At 40.2% G+C, this 21,138-nt stretch overlaps 1 protein-coding gene across 1 annotated transcript in view; it reads left to right on the top strand.

Annotated features, from left to right (window-relative positions):
• Window positions 1–21,138, top strand: part of OBSCN (obscurin, cytoskeletal calmodulin and titin-interacting RhoGEF) — a 185,984-nt gene that overhangs the window by 48,289 nt on the left and 116,557 nt on the right. Inside the window, exons 21-35 of the mRNA XM_042802202.1 lie at window positions 1,838–2,104; window positions 2,463–2,575; window positions 3,279–3,432; window positions 4,841–5,002; window positions 5,504–5,608; window positions 6,294–6,560; window positions 7,185–7,454; window positions 8,278–8,544; window positions 10,029–10,295; window positions 11,962–12,228; window positions 13,145–13,414; window positions 14,196–14,462; window positions 15,158–15,424; window positions 17,013–17,285; window positions 18,684–18,950. Of these exons, the coding sequence (XP_042658136.1) occupies window positions 1,838–2,104; window positions 2,463–2,575; window positions 3,279–3,432; window positions 4,841–5,002; window positions 5,504–5,608; window positions 6,294–6,560; window positions 7,185–7,454; window positions 8,278–8,544; window positions 10,029–10,295; window positions 11,962–12,228; window positions 13,145–13,414; window positions 14,196–14,462; window positions 15,158–15,424; window positions 17,013–17,285; window positions 18,684–18,950 (3,483 nt within the window). The remainder of the gene's footprint in view (window positions 1–1,837; window positions 2,105–2,462; window positions 2,576–3,278; window positions 3,433–4,840; window positions 5,003–5,503; window positions 5,609–6,293; window positions 6,561–7,184; window positions 7,455–8,277; window positions 8,545–10,028; window positions 10,296–11,961; window positions 12,229–13,144; window positions 13,415–14,195; window positions 14,463–15,157; window positions 15,425–17,012; window positions 17,286–18,683; window positions 18,951–21,138) is intronic.

Below are 21,138 nucleotides of genomic sequence, written 5' to 3'. Positions count from 1 at the left end.
CAAGGTGAGTCATGCAAGCATAAATGTGTATCTGTTTCTGGTTTATAAACTTCCTATGCTGATGGAGAGAGGATTCTGCTTTGTGCTTACCAGGCACCCAACTGCATTCTCATCACTTACGCTTAGTGTCACTGTAAAAAGTAGCTCCTGTGTTGATTAACTGAGATTGTTTCATGCAGTGATGGAAACTAAAGGTGATCTGAGAGGTACCATGATAAAACAGGAGAATTGGCTCACTGTAGCAGGGAATTCTTTTTGAATGTGATCATCCAAGCCTTAGTTATGAGATGCAGCAGGAAAGGGGCCGTATACAAGAATCTCTCTAACCTTTGTGTATTTTGCATTCAATTCCTCCAGCTGAGATGTCACCAAGCTCTCACAGTGTTTTACATCAAAAGCAAGACTCTAAAAGTAGAAGCCTAAAATTATGCTCCATTTTTTGGCATTTAGGCAAATGGCTTATTTTCAGTAGAATGTGTTGGTGCTTACACTGAAGTCAGCAGAAGTTCTTTCAATGCTCACAGTCTGGAGAATTGATGTACTACTTTGGTGCTCAGCTTTAAGCTAAGAAGCCTGATTTTAGAGGACCTTTATTTAAAAAACATGAAGCTGGGCTGATCCTGTTTGGTTTGAGATTACTTGCAGAGTAAGGGAAATAATGAATATCTAGGTGAAAATCTGTTGATTTGCTCCAGTATCGAAGTTGCTTCATCAAAAGATAAGCATCTATTCTTCTCTTAAGATGCCAGGAGATCCTAAAAACAACTGAGCTGCTCAAACCAATAACACAGCTGGCTGAATACCTATTTTCAGTTGTGACCAGGAAGATATGTTTGTGGAAGACTTAAGTCATGGGTAAAGTGGTTCTTCCTCTGATACACTCCTAAGGTTTTATCAGGAAAAAACATAATTGGGTCAATTAATTCTAGCAGTAATTATACTGGGAACATGAATAATGATATTTCACATCTCTGGACACAAAATATCATCTATTGAAATAAATCCTGTAAAAATTCTACCATGTCCCAACTGATGCTGCTTTATGACAAGACCTTTGGAAAAGTGATTTTTTTTTTTTATTTAATTTTTTACAGTCCTATGTACAATACCTGGTGAGGATATATCCAGGAGGCCACTTACTGACTTAGAAATGGCTATGCTATTTAGTTAATATCCACTCACAAAACAGATTCTTTGTCCCCTAAGCTGTAAGGTGTCAGCATGCTTCACACCATGTAATGGATTTTTTTTTTTCTTTTACTCAAAGCTTTCTTCTCTCCCTGCTACTTCCCTTCCTCCCTTGTTTTATCTTAATTGAAAATCTGAACAATATTGTTTATTGCTTTATGCTCTATTAATCTCTGTTGATCATCATATTTCTCTTGAATCACGCCTGAAGAATAAGTAATTTCAGCAACATCTCTCTTGCTGTACAGCACAGAGATCCTGGTACCATTTATCTTCTTTCTGATGGTTATTGGTGACCACCTCAACCAGCCTCTACTCCAGTGTGTGTGTGTGTGTGTGTGTGTGTACAACTTCCAAGCTTATTTCTGGCATAGACAGTGAGTGTGGTGGATCTTGCTAGAAAAAGGGCCAGTTTCCCTTTTTTCTGCAATGTTTGGCTGTCTAGTTTGTCCCAGCTGAAAGCATCCGTTTTGAGAAGAGCAGCCATGCTACCAGTATGGTCATGAACAGGTTTTATTTCCTGTAAAAGTGGTTGCTTAATCAGCAGGTACCTGCACGAGGAATCAGGAAATAATCTAGTTTGGAAGTCCTCAGGCTGTTTCACAGCTGTTGGTGTGAGATCTCCAACTCGTCCTTGTTGTTCTTGCAGTGAGGCAGATCAAGCTGGTGAAAGGTCTTCAGCCCCTCCAAGTGTCTGAGAAAGGGACCGTCACCTTCGAGGTGGAGGTATCGCATGAGGACGTGGAAGGGATCTGGCAGAAGGATGGTGTTCGGCTGAAGCCTTCATCGAATATCAGCATCCGTGTCCTGGGAAAGAAACATTCACTGACTCTTTCTTCCGTGACTCTTGAAGATGCAGGAGTCATCTCCTTCAAAGCAGATGGTGTTCATTCATCAGGGAAGCTCACTGTGACAGGTACACAGACCCAAAAGTCTCAGGCCCTGGTCGCTGTGGGACATGGTTGTCTTCTCCTTACCCAGAGAATGAGATTTTAAGAGAGGAGCAAGCTTTTCTTGTAATTGTAAAGGATGTTAAGCACTGGACCATCATCAGTAATGTATCCTTCTCATGTCAACAGTTTAATGTGACAACATTGTCCACAGAACAACTCATGATAATGTGTTCAAAACAATACGATTTTGTTGTCACAAGTTTTATTAAGCATGGAAGCTAGGCTCCGCCTATTCAACATTGCCTGTGCCAGATGGTCCTGGAAACCTAATTTCCCACTAACTGGACTTTCTCCTTTTTTTTTTTTTTTTTTTTTTTTCAGAATTGCCGGTGAGAATCAGCAAACCTTTGGTAGACATCAGTGTAACTCAGAAGGACAAGGTCATATTCGAGTGTGAGCTGTCCAGGCCCAATGTGGATGTTAAGTGGTTCAAGGTACAGAACTTAACAGATAGTGGTATTTAAATTTCTGACTTCTCTGGAAGGGAACAACAGCCTTTAATTTCACTTCCAGGAGAATGTGAGCCTGAGCCCTTGCTGTACATCTCTTAGCATTGCTCTCCTGTCCTTATGGTCATTTGCTTGCCCAGTTCATCACTGTTATTTATTTACTGGGAGGGTTTATTGGGTTGAAAGTTACTTTTCTATTTTTGCACAGAATATGAGCACTGCTGTTGATAGCAATGTAGTCTTGTGCTTTACTTCACACTTACCAGTTTTCACCCAGGACTTATAGCCTCATTGAGAACTGTGATTTAAGATGAAGCCTCAAATCACCTTTGCACCTGACAGTTATTTTGGGGATCAGCTCAGGCAGTTCCTTGGGTCTCAGCTGATTCTTCCCTTAAATGGGGATAACAGCACTTCATGCTAATGTCTGAAGGGGCTTATTGCCAAGTCTGTACAATTCCTTCAGCCATCAAATAGGTGTTTAAGGTCAACCAAAATCTATGTGTGTTCTTCAGCCATTCCTACTTGAAAACTTTGCACTGTGCTTAAGTTTCAGCATATGTTCTAGTAAGCACAGTTCCATTATGTCCAATGAAACAGGTGAATTAAACAAAGATCTGAATTTTTATTTCACTCGCTGGGATGCAGAAGAGTTGATGGTGAGCTGGTTTGGCCTTTTCTCTTCTAGGATGGGAAGGAGCTCCGGCAAAGTAAAAAAGTGGGGATTATTTCCCAGGAAAATAAGAGAATCCTCATTATTCACAAGTGTGAATATGAAGACCAGGGAACATATACGTGTGAAGCAGCTGAAGACAAAACATCAGCTACCCTAAAGGTTCATGGTATGTTTGACTAAAATAGGAAATTATATCTACTGCAGTATTTTTGACTACATGGCAAGAGATGCTTTGTGGACAGCCTGTGTAATTTACAATTGCTCATTCTGGATAACTCTCTTCCTAGTGAGAAAGTGCTGTCAGAGCCGTCCTGTGCTTTCTCTATCCTTAAAAGAGTCTTTTTGGAAGAGGTGCTAACTTAGTTTTCCATTTTTCATAAGTGATTACTTATCTCTGGAATTTAAATGGTGTTTCTAGATTCACAAGTTAGCAAATACCAGACAGCCTGGCACAAAACAGGATTTCAATGGCTGGTGAGGATATGGTTTGGTTTAGCTTCTGCCATTGTCACATGGGGACTTTGTCTGAATAGGGACTGGACAAGCTTTGGGTATGAGCTCAAGAAGTTCCCTACTTTCTATGTTGCAAATGCTAAGGAAAGGGTAATGATTTCTGACTGCACCACTCCTTTATGCTCAAGATAGTTTTTCCCTCTGTGTGTTGCACTGTGCAACCAGACAAACGCCAGATGTGTCAGCAGGCTCTGAAGCACCAGAGATAAGTTAATGCTGAAGGCCAGTTACTGAACTGACAGGCCCACTGTGCCCTGGCAGATGTTATTTTCCAGAGGGGCATCTGAAAAGACAAATCAGCTCTTTATTTCTTACTAGATACTGTCCTCATGTGGTCACTTGGGTTCAACAATATCTTTGTGAACATCTGCCCTGTTCCATTGCTCTGCTGAACTCCCCTTTTCTCCCTGACTTCATGATTGGGATGGGTTGCTATCTGAATGCTGCCTGGTTTGCATCTGAGCTCTGGTCCTGAGGCTGATCCAAGGTGGATTTCCTTTTGAAAGGAAAGGGCTGCAGTAGCACGGAAATATGGATCAGTTCTGACATAAATTAGTGCAAAGCTGAAGAGTTAAAGAGGATTAAACTGAGTTCAGGGGACTCTGAAGCAAAGATATGTCCTGGGTAAAACCTGTGGCTGATACAGTCCAAACACACAAACAGGGGAGTAAGAGGAGAGCATGCAGAGAACAGTGCGAATGAGACAGGGTAATAGTGACACAAGAGATTGTAGGCTGGTGTTTAATTTTCTGTGGCAGACTTTCTCTCATGAACAAGTTTAATTTCTTCCATGAACAAGCTGAATTTCTTCCAAAACCTGTATAAAGTTCCGGCACTCATAAAATCCTCTTTCAGTGAGCTCCACCGTAGCTGGTAATTCTACCTGTAGGTTCACACGTAGAATGTATTTACTATGGTGAACAGAAAACTGCCCAGGGAAGGAGGCTGAACTAGAATAAAACACAATCCCATTTTTTAGTATGCAAGTAGGCAGAAGATAAACACACTACACTCGGTTATGGAGCAACTCCAAATAAATATTTGTCTCTATGATTTCACAGCCCGAGATATCAAGATTGTTAAACCACTAGAAGATGTGGAAGTGAATGAATATGAGAGTGCATCTTTCGTCTGCGAGATTTCACATGATGAGGTCCAAACCCAATGGTACAAAAATGACAACAAACTGAAGACTACCGACAATATTAGAATGCGTCAAGATGGTAGGACGTAAAAGGGGGATCTCATTCTTGAATGCGGGTGGGTTGGAGTAGGTGCTGGTATGGGAGACTAGGTTGAAGGGCCTGACCTCCAAAATCAAGTTAAAAAGGTTCAACAGAGAGTTCCCCATTTGTGTTAGGGGTGCAGCTGGGCTGGGACAGTGACATGATGGGAACTTTAATAAGGCAAATTTGGTGTCATCCCACCATCCCGTGCTGCCAGCAGTGAGTAGGAGTTTGTATCATCTGACAGTGGGTGGGACCCTTCTGTTTCAAGTATTTTCCAGATGGTGGGGACCACATTCAATCAGTCCTCAGAGGAGCTGAGGTTATGTTATCCTTTGGTACAGGGACATAGACCTAGGGGAATGGTTGGCATTGGTGCCGTGAGGCCAGGTGGTGATGCACTGAAACCAGATGGATAATGCTTGACCTTGGTGTGTGTGTTGGAGAGTGAAGGTATTTGCTCAGGGAAACCATGTCTGGTTGTGTGTCTGTTCTCAGGAAAGACCTATTTGTTGACTTACACCTGTGTCCAAGTTGAAGATGCAGCAGAGATCAAATTTGTAGCAGAAAAGGCAGAATCTCGTGCCCACCTTACTGTAAAAGGTAATTATGTTTTTCATGCCAATACTGCTTAACTTCTCTCATGTTACAAAGCAACCAACTTCCCTCACTTTTAACGTGAAGTTAAACAACACCCAGAGCTTTTAGGGAAAGCAAAACTCTTGCCTACCTTACAGCATATGAAATATCAGCCTCACTGATGGGAATTTACTTTCTCTAAAAAACACAGTTTATTTTCTCAGAAGGTTGATTTTTTACTCTAAGTTATTAAAAACCAATTTTGAACTTTGAAGGACAAAAAGCTGTAACTTCGTTTTCTCCTTAATTTTCTCTTTCTGGTATATGTTTAAAAAGAATACTTCATTTTTTGTGTCTGCTTAACTCTGTGATAGAGACAGAGAAAGAAGACCTTTTAATTAATACACTGATGAGGAGCTCAGGAAATCTGAGATGAGTCCTTGGCTTTGCCATAGCAGTGTTGTGTAGTGTTGAGTAAAATACCTATTATCTCTGCAGTTCAGCCACTCAAGTGGTAAAATGGATAAAAAGTTTTCCTTTAATTACCTCTTTACTTGCTGTGCGTTAGTTGAGTGCTTAGCATAATGGGGATTCCCATCATCATCCAAATAACTGAACATAAAAGAAATATTGTTAATGAGTTTTTAATTGGCACCTTTCATGGAAACTGTACTGATTATTCCATCCTTTTTTACCTTACTCTTTTTAGAGCTGCCTGTAAAAATTGTGAAGCCTTTGCGAGATAAGATTGCTCTTGAAAAACATCGGGGATTCTTAGAGTGCCAGGTGTCTCGTGCCAATGCTGAAGTTAGATGGTATAAAAAGGATGTTGAAATTCACCCGAGTGACAAATATGAAATTGTGAGCGATGGTGTCTACCGGAAACTCATCATCAACGATGCAGATTATGAAGATGAGGACACATACACTTGTGATGCCTTTGATGACAAAAGCAGTGCTAATTTCTTTGTTGAAGGTAATAAACCACTTTTTCCCCTCTAAGATGCACTGAAAGGTGGATTGGCTGATTCAAAAAGCCCTTGTCTTTTACTTTGAAAACACAATACCACTTAAAAAGTATTTTAATTCTGTGTTGATTTATGCTGAAGTCCATTGGTATTTAATCCTTTTAGGATTATAAATTCAGGAATGTCCTCAAAAATGAATATATGGTATATTCTCCTAAGGAAAGTTATGAAATTCCTGTTCCAGAGAAGTTTATCACGAGATGTATTAGAGAATGTTTGTTGTTCAGAGAAAAGTTGCAGTAGCTAGCCAAAATCTTTCCCTATTATCAATACCTGCATTTTGGTGAATCTACTTTTCTATTTTATAGTGCCAAGTGTTTGATGGGAAGGTGGTTTAGAAACAGAACTGGGAATCAGGAAATCTGGATTCTCTTGAAGCAGTGTCACAGTCTCACTGTCTAACCTGTGACCAGAAATATATGTTTGTTTTTACATAAAAAAAAAGATGGTTTAAGGCCGTTTTAGAAAATAAGTGCAGTATTCAAGTGCAGAGAAGATGGCATGAGTGTGCAGGCTGATAATGGAATAGTTCTTTCATGACTCCTAAATCCTTGACTTCTTGTTCCATACAGAGCAAGCCATTAATATTTTAAAGGACTTGTGTGATGAGGATGTGACTGAGCCTGAAGAAGCCAAGTTTGAATGTGAGATATCCATTCCATCTGTGAAACCCCCCAAATGGTCTCTACGTGGAGAAGTCTTGCAGGCTGGCAGAAACATTATCATTCAGCAAGAAGGCACCATCCACAGGCTGAAAATACTGAAAACAACTGCTGATATGACAGGCACCATTCAGTTCTCCATTGGCAAATCCAAATCCATAGCAAACCTGCTTGTCAGAGGTAGTGTGATATATCCTGGCTTGAATTAGATCACAAGAGATCCTCTTACAGTCCCTGGAAAGTAATTTTTCATACATACCATCTAACATGCAGGCTCCACTGGCTGGGGTCTTGGAAATGTATGTGTACCTGGAAGATCTGTTTAGTGCCCGAGTACAAGTTGTTGGGTGCAATGTTGGATGCACTAAATAAGAGAGCAATGTCTTAGGAAGGGATCTGATCCAATTACTTTGGTGTGCCTGTTATTTAAACCTGACATTCAAATCTATTGAACTAAGACTGGGTTTTGGTTTATTTTTTTTTTCTTCCTGACTTTGCCAGAGAAGACAAAATATATGAAACTTGCCAGGAGAGCGTATTTTGTCCCATTTCTGAACTAGACAAGTTTGATAGCTCATTTACTTAATCCACTTTGTCATTGACTTGATCTGGGACAAAGCTTCAAGGCTTTTTATTTTCCACTTTTACCATAGTAAATATCTCCAATCACATCCTGAGGTCCTTGTTTTGTCTTTAATTTTTTCTTACTTGAATAAAAGCTTCAATTAGAGAGCAATCCAGTAAGCACTGGACGAGAGCTGGACTATGCATTTAACAGTTAATATACAGTATTATCTTATAGAAACTAGAATTCCCTATAGATCATCACGTTATTTTAGCTTCAGAGCAAATCAGGTCTGTAACAGAAACCTGTAACACCATCTGAGCAATTCACAAAACAGTTGTGAACGACATGCATAAAATTAATTGTCGTGAAATACAGATTAGAAACTTTCCTCTTCTTCAGATTGATCCTTTCTTCTTTCCCAACCCTGCTTTGCAGATTACCACATACAGATCACCAGGAAAATAGAGGACAAGACAGCTCTGGAGCGCCATTCAGTCATCCTGTCCTGTGACTTCAGGCCTTCTCCAAAGATTGTGAAGTGGTTCAAGGACCACACACCCATTGAGCCCTCTGAGAAGTACAAAATCAAGCGGGAGCAGCATTCAGCAGAACTCAAGATTTTGAAGGTGAAGCCCGAAGATGCTGGTGTGTACAAGTGCAGGGCTGGAAACGCAGAGACCGAAGCCACGCTGACTGTTGAAGGTACAAGCAGTTTGCAGCAGGGACGCTTGCCTGTTGCATAGATATAAGACATTTTTTTATGATGATGACAGTGAAACACTGGAACAGGTTGCCCAAAGAGGTGGTAGATGTCCCATCCCTGGAAACATTCAAGGTCAGGTTGGATGGGGCAACACCTGGTTGAGTGGAAGATGTCCCTGCTTATTGCAGGGGGGTTGGACTAGATGACCTTTAAAGGTCCCTTTCAACCCAAACCATTCTATAATATCTTTATGGTTTCAGTCTGGGTTTCTCTTTTTGAGTAGAGGTAGACTCCCACAGTTCTCTTCTGCTGATTTTATATAAATGCAATATCTTAAGTGAACTGACTGTATTATGCACTGTGCTGATATTCCATGATACTGAAATCTGGCACTTACTATCAAGTACGTAATGCACATGGAAGGACACCATCTGGGTGAGGCAGAAATTCATGCATCTTACTCAAGGCACATTATTTTCCATTTCGTCTGAGGAACTAGAAATCTAGTACTTCTTGCTAAAAAGGTCCTTTATCTTAAACTGTTACAGGCCTTGGATTCTGATGATCTTGGTTGTGGTTTTCATTTCCTGACCACAGTGTCAGTTTTCATATTTGCTATATGTTTATTATTCATAATGATGTTCTTCCTCATCCTGATATGGCACTATTTATAGCCAGTTCTTCACCTCTGGTGAAACTGTAAGGAAAGATGATTGCTGTGCCACTTTCAGCAAGACTTGGAGGTGAGCCACTGAATCATTTCCAGAAGTCCAGGGAGCAGCTTTTGGTAACAGTTTGATGTTGCAGAGCTTTATCCAAATAAAATTATTTAATACTCCCAAATCCTCCTCTGAGTTAGCTCGTCCTTGAGAAGGAGCAATTAATGAGTGGAGAAGCTACAAAGAGAAACCTCTGGCCAAGGATTGGGAAAGAAAATAATTAAATTCTTGTTGCTCCCTAAACCTGAACAAGTCGCTTAATGTCTTTGTACTTGCAGTTTGTGGCCAAACCCATTGTCTTCACCTCATCCTCTGTGTTTCCCTGGCAGTGAGTCAGGGAGAATTTAGTTATAAAGAGTAAGTGTGTGTGCAGTGGCATACACATAGGGATTGGAGCTCTGTGGTTTACGTCGCCATCACTGCAATATCATTACAATTTTAGAGACATTTATTTATTTTTAAATTAAAAAGCTAAAAAAACCCCACCAAAAACAAAAAAAAACAAACAGTTTTATGTGTAAAGAGAGAATTGAGGGCTCTAGATAATAGTCTTTTTATAATCGTCAAGACAAATAGTCTTTTTAATGGATTTTTTTTTTTCTGTTGGACTAAATGCAGAACCAAGTAAATTAAATGTAATAACCCATGGTGTACAGGAGACCAGATTAAATGATCTCATAAACTCTAAAAACTATGAAATCTATTTGTGGTAACAGTACTGGTGCATGGTAACGGTGGTGATGGGGCACCTTGGTTTCCTACAGCCCGCAATGTAGAAGTACTCAAACACCTGCAGGACGTGGAAATTGAGGAAGGGAGTTCTGCTATCTTCTCCTGCGAGCTGTCTCATGATGACGAGGATGTGGAATGGTTTCTCAACGGCACCCTCCTTTACACCAACAACTTCAATGACATCAGGAATGTTGGCAACTGCTACACGCTAACAATGAAGCAGGTCAAGCCCGAGGATGCTGGCACAGTGACAATGAAGTCAGACAAAGTGTCAGAGACCGTGCGTCTGAAGGTGATAGGTGGGTTGTGATCACACCCCTTCTGAATATAAAAAAGAGATGGAAAGGAGCTCTTATTTACCATAACCATGCACCAATCCTGACTGTAAGCTTCACCTCTCTGGGGCTGAGTAATAAGTATGCAAGGACTTTCTTCCAGTGTACGTTTCTACTGTAGATGGTGATTTTTCTAAGACTGTTTTGGTCTCCTGCCAAGACTTTCCATAGCTATTTAACGTCCTTTTACTTGTCATCAGGAAAGTCTCAAGAGCTATTTCCTTTACTTGTAGGTCTCTTCAATAGTATATAATCTATACTGCTTTTTATCAATACTTTTGTCTGCAAGAAGACTTGTCTGCTTCAGTGTACCTGCAAGGGTAGGGCACACCTTTCAGTACATCCATTCTGAAGTTGGACTAATTCAGCAAAGAGACGGCAGTTTGTTACTGTCCTTAATATGCCTTAAAGTATGGTCACACATCTGAGTTGATGAGGTTTAACATGTTCTCGTGCATCAGGTAATCCACAGTGAGTTACATGAATTATTTTAGGCATGTTAGAAACATCAGGTAAAACTCTCACCATAATTTGAAAATCACATTTTCTTTTGCAACACACCAGTACATGCGTGCTCAGATAAATCATAGTGATTTGTTATCCTAAATTAACTCCTTCATGTATCTGGAAACATGAGTGGGAAATGTTCTGAGCCATTCACTCTGAAAGTCAGAGTCTGATGTCCTCTGTAACCTCTTAGAGAATCAGCTCTCTGATTTCCTTTGCATTCTGCCTCCTGATCATGACTAATTTGTTCTTCCCAGAGTATCTAAATAATTTTACTCTTTTACTCTATCCACTAAGAGAGTTTAAAGGATTTCCTCTTTCTGCTTTCTTTTATATGTGGTAAAAAATTTTCCCTGTATAAATATCATCAGTGTCAAATCTATATAAAATTAGATAAAGGGAATCAATAAAACAAAGAGACAAGAGCAGAAATGCTCAGGAGAGTGAAGAGAGTGTGCAACATATCCTTGTCCTACTGCGTCTCATGCATGAATCCTGCTTCATGAAAAGGCAGTGCCAGCTCTCTGGCTTTAGAAGACCTACATCCCCATTAACTCTCTTCACACATTTTACTTCTAACCACCTGACCCCTTCCCACCTGTAGATTGCTGCAATGAGAAAGGATGATCCCAGAAAACATTTTTTGCTCTTCCACGATACAGACAGGGGCTTCCTTAACTCCAGTCTATCTTGTTGAGTAGCTATTCCATAGAAGTGTGAAGCTGTCCCTCTGGTCTGCACTAGGGCCCTACATGCCTGCTCCAAGTCCCATTCCCTGTGATGGGATCCCCTGTGCCTGACAGATGCCCCAAAGCAGAGGAAAATGAGTCCTTGCAATCTCATACTGTGCAGTCATAAGAGAGGACACGATTACAGCAATGAATATCACTCCCCATCCATGACAATGCAGGCTACTTCTCTCCTTCCTTGCATCCTCCATTAATAAATTCTGATTTCCCTAAAACACATTCCAATCATGAGGTGTGAGACTGCTTTAAGTTTTGCATTTATATCAGCGTTGCCAAGGGTTTACTTAAGCTCTCTTTAAATATTTGGTAGCAACTGAAAATGGCTTGACTTAGATATTGTGGTTGTTCTCTGTTTTGCCCATTAACCTTCACAGAGAAGCCCGCTGTCTTCATGAAGTCCTTGGATGATATTTTTGGTGAGGAGCGAGGTATGATTAAACTGGAATGTGAAGTCTCCAAAGAGAAGGTCAAACCTGTCTGGAAAAAGGATGGTGTGAAGCTCACTTCTGGTAACAAGTATGAACAGATACAGTCTGGGAAGACCCTTTGCCTCCTTATTCATGACCTTGAAAAGACAGATGCAGGTTTATACACATGTGATATTGGCACTGATGTTGCCAAATCAAAGGTCAACATTCAGGGTAAGTATTGCAGATGACGGTCTGTCAAGGGGTGCTACAAATATAGGTGGGCTTGGTCACTTTGTCTGACACCTATTCCTCCATGAGCCTCACATAACACAGTGATGTCTGAAAAATGTCCGTTACTCTCTGATATAAGTATAGCTGGTGTTTCAGTGAAAATCACATATCAAGAATGTAGTGGCAATGTTTCCTTCCTGAACATTCCTAAGGTGCTTAAATCCTCCCAAATGAGCAAATAATTTCTCCAAAAACATCCCACCCTCCCCCCTAAAAAAAAAAAAAAAAAAAAAAACAAACCCCAAGCAGCTTGTGTTTTCATATTTTTTCAGTTATTAATTTAGAGTCCATTGTGGGAACACAAAAGTAGGACAACATTGTCTATTGAAGAACCCAGAAGTTCAGCTTGTCCTCTCATCCTTGTGGCTGCTTGAAGGAAAGAGTTCATGGCTTTCAAACTCGTGTTGATAATGAGAAAAAATTTGAATTTATCTGATTTGAACACCAGGAGGGGTAGGATGGTAACAAGTTAGTAAATACAGACATCCCATTTCTCATATCAGCATGGAGAAAAACCTCACACAACATCCCAGAGGCTTTCTGTCTGGCAGCTTTTCCCTCCTCTAGCACACTGAATCTTGACTTTTCTCCATGGAGGAAGCTGTTCTTCATGTAGTCTTTCTAGATCAAAGCCAAGAAAGTAACTTTTTTTTTTTTTTTCTATAACTTTATGATGATTCTGACAGGGTAATATATGAGAAATCCTTCACATGTCAAATACCTCTGAAAAGAATGCAGTGCTGTCCTGACAATCCAGTAGATAAACCAGTCTGACGAGCTAAAAATGTCGATACTGTTACTGATGGAAATCATAAAACCCTTTTCTCCTCATATCAACCTACTTTTTGTCTTCCAGAACTGAACATTGGCATCACCAAACGGCTGAAGAACACTGAAATCCAGGAGGGAGAAGATTGCACTTTTGAGTGCATTTTGTCCCATGAAAGCATTGACGACTTCAAGTGGACACTGAATGGGAGCAAAGTGGAAAGTGGCGGGCGATTTAAAGCCTCTAACACGGGTCGGAAATATACACTTAGTATCAAAAGTGTGATTCCTGATGATGCTGGGGAAGTAATTTTCACTGCCCGTGGTCTAACCTCCAAGGCTTCTCTGGTTGTGAAAGGTAATGAGATCAGAAAGGGTTTGAGCATTGATTTCTTGGGTGTCTTTTCATAAGGTATGGCAGTAAGCCACGAAAGCAAACCCTTGTTATGATCAAAGTGAATAGCAGCCTTCTCTGTGAGCCCTGAAGCACTAAGATTTTTCCTTAAATCAAGTGAAAGTCTGAAACTTTTTATAGATATTTGAGAATTGCAGAAAACACAGGGTAATGTAACTATACAGACAACTACTACCCAGACTGCGTGCATCAGAAATAACCATCCAAGGCTCCCTGGGTAGTCAGTGGAGAGAAGAAATAGGTGGTTTTCAGACACAGCTCATCATCCACAGCTTGACCTATATAGGACAAAATAAATTGTTCCTTGAAGTCCATTGCCTGTACTTAGCAGATCATTGCTGGCTGTAGAGCAGCCCTGGAGTAAGTGTTTCTGCTATATATCTCTATAGTGTAGATGTCTGTATATAATGAGATAGATCCCACCATAACTACGTGCCTACAGTAACTTCAGTGATGACAAAATGACATCGTCTGAAATGGATGTCATCAGGACAAGTCCTCAGTTCCTGTAAGCAATCATTAACATTCACGGAGACCCCGTAACTGCAATTAATATGTACTAAAGAGCAAGACTGTTTTTCCTCTCCCTTCCCTAATATAATATGAATCATTAATTGGGGAATGTGAAAAATTGCTGGATATTTGTCTTGCAAAAACCCCAACCATATAGTGATAATTATTTTTATTCATGGTTCCTTTTTTTTTTTTTTTTTTTCCTCTACAGAGAAACCTACTGAAGTTACAAAACAGCTGGAGGATAAAACGTCGACAGTGGGGCAGGACATCAGCCTGAGCTGTGAACTGTCAAAACCTGATGTGAACATTAGGTGGTATAAGGATGGCAAAGCAATCCGAAAAAGCCAGAAATATGACTTGCACCAAGAGGGAACACGGGCCATTCTGATCATCCATGACTCCACAGTCAAGGACAGTGGGGAGTACACCTGCGAGACAGAGGTCTTTAAAACAAAAGCCAAGATCACAGTTCAAGGTCAGTTGAAGCTGCTGTGTACAAAGTTGGGGTAAATATCTACAACCTGTGGGAGATGTTCTTCTCTATTCTCCCTAAATAAGATCAAATTTTAGTTTTCAAAAAATGTCATGGATTAAAAACTTAAAAAAAAACTTCTGAAAGAAACACTTTGTAGGTACTGAAGAATCTTATGTGTGACGTAATCAGCCAATCAAAATTGGCAATTTGAATAATTCTTTTTTGAATATGAGTGACCCAAACTGTATGTGATCTGCAAGATGAGACCTCACCAATACCTGTACAATGGCATTAATCCTTCCTGGAAATATTTTACTTGATATGTCCTGTGACAAGAGGTGGACCTGCTGATCTTCTTAGATCCACTCCATCTGATAGGATGAGAGGAAACGGCCTCAATATGCACCAGGGATGGTTTAGATTGGATATTAGGAAAAATTTCTTCACTGAAAGGGTTGTCAAGCACTGGAACAGGCTGCCCAGGCAAGTGGTTGAGTCACCATCCCTGGAGGTGTTTAAAAGATGTATGGATGTGGTGCTTAGGGACATGGTTTAGTGGTGGACTTGGTAGAGTTAGGTTAATGGCTGGCTTGATAAACTTAAGGGACTTTTTCAATCTAAATGACTCATGGTCAAGACTTCTTTTAGGTAAAAATCTGTCTTTTTTTTTTTTTTTTTTTTTCTTTTCCTTCCAGAAAAACCTAATTATTTTGTCAAGGAACTTTCAGATCTGAAAGTTGATGAAAGTGGAACTGCAGTTCTTATGTGCCAGAGTGAGAAAGCTGCATCCTCTGTGGTCTGGAGGAAAGGCATAGCTGAACTCAGGACGAGCAGGAAATATGTGATCACACAGAAAGGACAAGTCCTCCAGCTGACCATAAATAACTTGGAGAAAAGTGACAGTGATACTTACACCTGCGACATTGGTGATGCCCAGTCCAGAGCCAAGCTAGTCGTGCAAGGTATGCATGAGATGAATGCAACTGTACATCCCGTTTCTCCAATAGGAAACACTATCTGCATAGGATGATCTATTTTTCAGCATGTGGGTAACAGATCCACTGATTTCTGTCTCTGTCTCACTCATGATGTATATAGACTGTATGGGACATGTGGGCAAAAATAAATTGACAGGGAGCTGGACACGCAGAGCAATTTGTCAGTTTGAAGCAATTACACCTGGAGTACTTTGGGTATGATTTAGACCCCAAAATGCTGATGTGAGGAGAGGCTGGTGTTCCTGTGTGAATATATGATGAATGTGATTTATAGTGCCTGCTATGAGACGAGATAAAAATTATTCTGTCTCTAGGCTTTTTTTCATGTCCCTTGATGCCTCTTTCCAGTAGTGGTTTCTAAGAGGGGATGGGTAAATGAGTGATCCAGGGATCTCTGAGTGCTTAATGTCTCTCTGCATCTTAGAGATGAAGGGTACAACCCAATTTCCAGTTGAAGAGTACAACTCAGCAGTTTTTATTTGATACTATGGGCAGTAAATGAGCTGTGATGACCAATGTTAAGAGCAGGGCAGTGTTTAAGGGGAAGGAATTGAGGTCTGGCTGTTCCTCACAGTTCCTCACTGGAGACCCAAGTGGGAGAAACCCTTGAGCTGAAATTGATGAAATAATGAAGAGAATAGGAGGAACAATTCAAGAACAGTCACATGATGATGCAATGACAGTGTCCACTTACTAATTATTATAGTTAGTTATTAACGACAAGGGGGTAAAGCCAGAGTCCTCCACCTCTGACCATCTGCTAAAGCAGCCTTGAGAAGCAAGGAAGTGTGTTTAATCCCCATCGTGGCCTCAGGATCTAAGCTACCTGAATTTGATGAGATGTTTCTAACACCAGCTTCTCTGAGTGAAAAAATACTTCTCTGTCACAAAGCTCAGGATAAAAATATTCCTTGTACTGGTTTTGTAAGTAGGAGCAACATCAGATACATTTTTGTATACAGTGAAAACTTTATTTATTTTTAGTTAGTTGTATATATAGACAGCTTTCCAGGGCTGTTGTTTTGTTTGGTTTTTTGTTTCACTAAAGCTGCAGTTAGACACTCCAGTTCCCACAGTGTTTATGGTTGGACTAAGCTCAAAGAAGGTGGGGGCTGAGTGATCTTATCCCAAAGAAAGCAAGTTATATTTTTCTCTAGAAAAACAGAGGGGTTGTCATGAGAGGGATCATCTGCTTAGTGATGTCTAGAGCCCAGTGATGTTGTCAGAGATGCATCCTTTTAGCCTTTCCAGGTAGTTTCAGTAGGAGAAACTTTATAACATTGGATTTGCATTGTACTGACTACTTGTTCTGCTATATGTGTTCTGGTGCTTTGAAGTTGTCTTCATCCTATTTTGATGTGTGTCCTGTATATATTATCTTCTTGTGAATGGTTTTTGTGTTCAATAACAGGGGAATTGTGTTTCAGTCTTCTGTATCATGAACATTTTTCTTTCTTGAAATAAGCACATGGGAAATATTGGATTTTTCCATATCGATTTTCATGCTAGAAAGCGAAGATTCCAGTAATTGATGTATCTATGTTCCTTTCAGGCCAGAAAGTGCTAATAACAGAAGACCTGGAAGATGTCACTGTGTTAGAAGGAGAATCTGCCATGTTCAAATGCAGAATCTCTCCTGTAGACTATAGCAAAGTGCAGTGGTTTTTGGATAAAACCCCACTCCATACCAATGAACTTAATGAGATCCAGTCTCAGCCTGATGGATATCACTTGCTAACGTTGAAAAAACTCTCACTGAAGGACTCGGGGGTCATTACATTTGAAGCTGGTGATAAGAAAACATCTGCCAGTTTGGTTGTTAAAGGTAATTCAATCATAAAAACTTCAGGAGAGGAAAGAATGCATAGGATAAGTATGGGTTAATGTGGGTAGGTGAAAAAAAAAAGAATGAAAAGGCTACAAATTTGGCCCTGTCATATGTATATCTGTATATGTTCAAGAATAGCATTACCTATATAATGAAACTAGGGCTGGAGAATTAACCCTTTGTAATCCTGGACAATTATCAGAGTGTTTATTGGACCTTAGATAGGAATGTTGTGCTGTAGTGATGATACATTGGATGCCTTGTCCAGTTTTCCTTGAGCTGAGCTGATAAGGGTGATGATAAGTGAGGAGAAATCCGTAAGTTCAAGAGGAAAAAAAAAAAAAAAGTGCAATCAATACGTTTTTAATTTAGTTGTCATTGTTTGAAAAGCAACATTACATGTGTTTTCTGCTATTCATTGTTGACAATGAATTTTTTTCTCTGGAAAAGTTAAATGGAGTTAAAACCGCAGTGTTAGTCTGCTTCTATAGTGAGGGAATAAAATGAATGCCAGACATCCCATGAGTGCAGGATTAAAGAGGTGTTTTCTTACTGGAAACATAAATATTTCTCATTGCCCAGAGGTGTAAAACACAGTATCCATTGTGTCAGATCATATTCTTTCTGGAACCACCACATTTCTTGCAAAGAACTTTTTTTCAAAATTTGAAAATTTGCCCAATTTTTGCTACGCTACAGAAATGTAAACAGATTTTTTTCTGAAGGCAAATGAAAGATCTTATTTGCAAAAGGCTGATTTCTTTTGGTAACACTAATATGTGATGCGATAGTACCAAAAATGGGCTTTGGTCTCCTGACCGATTGGATTTTTAGGAATTAAAAAACATTAAGGTAGGGGAGACAAGATCTACGTTGGCCAATTTAGCTATTGGTATCTATCTTAGGCTACATCTATAAACTGTGTAGAAAGACAAGCGCTTCCAATAAGCAGTTCATCTTTTCTGTCCTAATGGCACATTTTGGAAGGAATATCTGGTTTCTGAAGATGTCTGCCACCTTCCAGCAGTTATAGAGACACCCTACATGACCAGCCTCAGTTTTAAACTAATCAGCTCACAAGTAAAAGGGCTTAGGAAAATTGTGCTTCCATTTTGTTCCTATTTAGCAAGATGTGAGAGAGATCTTATTTATGGTCTTCAACAAGGATGTCTTCTCAGTTTCTCCCAGATGGCATTAGGTATTTGTTAAACATCACTTTATGGTATGACTGGTGCCTTCCTGAGAGCTTTATAGTCATGAACACCAAATTATTTATTATTAACCTTGACCTGTAGTTTTGACAAAAGTAATCTTGGATGTAAATCTCAGATTACTTGTGATTTGAAAATCCATACTTCTTCTGAAAAATCTCAGATGTTTTTTATGTGATTCTAGAGAAGCCCTGCATCTTCACAAAGGAGCTGGTTGATATTGAAGTCACTGAGGGAGAGGATGTGATCCTTCACTGTGAAACCTCCAGATCAGACAGCCCTGTAAAGTGGTACAAAGACGGGAAGAGCCTTAGGAATTCTTCCAAGTATAACATCAGCCGGTCGGGATTTGAAGCCAAGCTTGTCATTCTCAGGGCAGAAGAAAGAGACAGTGGCAGATATGAGTGTGAGGCTGGAGCAGCTAAAAGTAGTGCAGTTATTTCTGTGAAGGGTAAGAACATTTGAAGTGATGGTTTGGGTCCGAACTTTTCATCTAACACCAGGGTCAGAGTAATAAATTGAAATAATAAAAACATGAAACTATACTGAAAAGGAACCTCATATTTTTACACCACCGGAGAGGTTCTCATCAAGTCATCCAGAACAGCACTCAGAGAGGTGACAGAATGGGAACCAGGAAAATCCTTCATCTTACCTGGTTTTAGCTTTGTGAAAGTTAAGTGCTTAAGCTCTCTAGAGAAAAGAGCAATGGGTCAGTAGAAGACAGTGGGTATCTCTGTAGGAGATCCACCCAGACTAAGAGGTAATCCAGCGAAAGGATAAATCACCTTCTGAGGCTGTCTCCACTGATGGCCCTCTCCAAGAAGACAGCTCATACACCCACATTTGTCTGGGTAATTGCTTCAGGCAGCCAAATTCATTGAGAGTAAAGCACCCAAAGAGCGTGATCATGCAGGAGGTGCTATCTAAAGGGCTGTTGTCTGACCTGAAGCAAAAGTTCCAAGACACGTGAGACTTTAATGTACTTCCCTGAGCTCACTGGCTAAGCACCAAGTATGTTAGGTAGGCGTTGGGTCTGAGCCATGTCAGAACTGGGCTCATCTACTATGCACATTATAATCACTCCTGCCTGTCTTCAATCACTGCCTCAGCCCAAGGTTGAGGAGGAGCTTGGTCTCTGTGAGAAAAATCACTCATTCACATGGCCAGGTTAGAGCAGGTACAAGGAGGTTGTTAATGGCACAGGCTGTGTCTAGTCTGACCAGTGGAATTCCTGCATGCAGCTGGTATAAAACGCTTGGGAAGGGTGGATCAGAAGCTGCACCTCGATTAGAGAAGTCAGTGTGTACAAAAAGCATGTGGGCTGTTGGAACAGTCAGCCTGAATCTCTGAGAACAAAGAGGGAAGGCAAGCTTCTCACAATATTTATCTAGAGTACAAAGAAACAAGCCAACTTAAGGCTGAGATCTGCTGTTCAAGGCAAAAGAAAGACCTTGTTGAGGTAATGAAGAGAGGCAACGGTTAATGGTCCTGATTTTCTGTCTTTCTGTAGCACTAGGATGTTTTCCCAATACCCATTACACACAAAAGAAAGATTGGTGTTTACTTTAGTAGGACCTGGATCTTGCCTGTGATGAAGTGCAATTTTCTGTTAGAAAAAAAGGCATTCGTAATGTTCCACAAAGAGCCCCGTTTTTCCTTTCTCTGTGAAGGGTGTGGATGGATGTAGGATTTAAACACATGGATCCAATCACCAGCAGATGTAAAGGAGTCAAGTCCTAAGGATGCCTACAACACATTACGCTACTGTAGCTTTACTTTATCTATTAGGATCAGATCAGAACAGCAGAATGAAAAAATAGCAAAACAAACAAACAAAACAAAACAAACCCCAAACTGTTTAGTTTCCCAAACTAGAGGTACAATTGGGACAGAATAGGCTGCAGCTTTTCTATAGCCACAGGACAACTGCATCACGAATCCATAGCTGACTTACAAATTTACAAGACAGCAGAAGCCAGGAAAAAAATGTAGGGTTTTCTCATGATTTGAGGGGAAAACACTTTAGTTGAGGTTTTTTTTCCCAATAAGTGCCTTCCCTACTTCCCTAAACTCAACCTAAAGCCTTGAATCCCAGGCTGTGACAGAGCCTGCATAGGAATGTCCTCAGGGACCCTTTCATGTACAGCTGTGCTTTCCTCTCTGTTTTTCCTCTGTTTTTAAGTCTGTATTCATGTTGGATAAAAATATGTTACGGTGTTTTTTTATAATCAGAAAATCAATACTGCTGTTCATAAAAAAAGGTGCTTTGCCATTTCTCTGTGTCCTCTGTGTTATGTCCAAGTTGACCTCAGTAAAGTTTTACGTTTTTTTGTGCCAGTGGTCCAGGTCTGAACACCCATCTGCAGCACTGCAACACACTGTGTCATTAATAGCAGTGCAGCATCTGCCACTAATGGTAAAAATTACAATAGTAATAGTAGAAGCATCCTCAATAGTACAGATATTGGTTAAAAGGAAAATAAGCATATGGTCCCCAATATTTTTTTGCTGCTGTAAAGTGCTGGCAGCCAGATGTGAGTTGTCAGAATCTGTTTACTGTTTGCTAGTGCTTTTCCATTCCTGTGGTTTTCTATCTCAGTAATGAAGTTTGAAAAAAAAAGGGAAAAGTGACTTCC

Source organism: Tyto alba, unplaced genomic scaffold (genome assembly GCF_018691265.1).
Source record: "Tyto alba isolate M040663 unplaced genomic scaffold, T.alba_DEE_v4.0 Super-Scaffold_38, whole genome shotgun sequence".
In the NCBI taxonomy this organism is placed as follows: Eukaryota; Metazoa; Chordata; class Aves; order Strigiformes; family Tytonidae; genus Tyto; species Tyto alba.
Note: the sequence above shows the minus strand (reverse complement) of the source record. Positions and strands in the feature narration are given on the sequence as shown.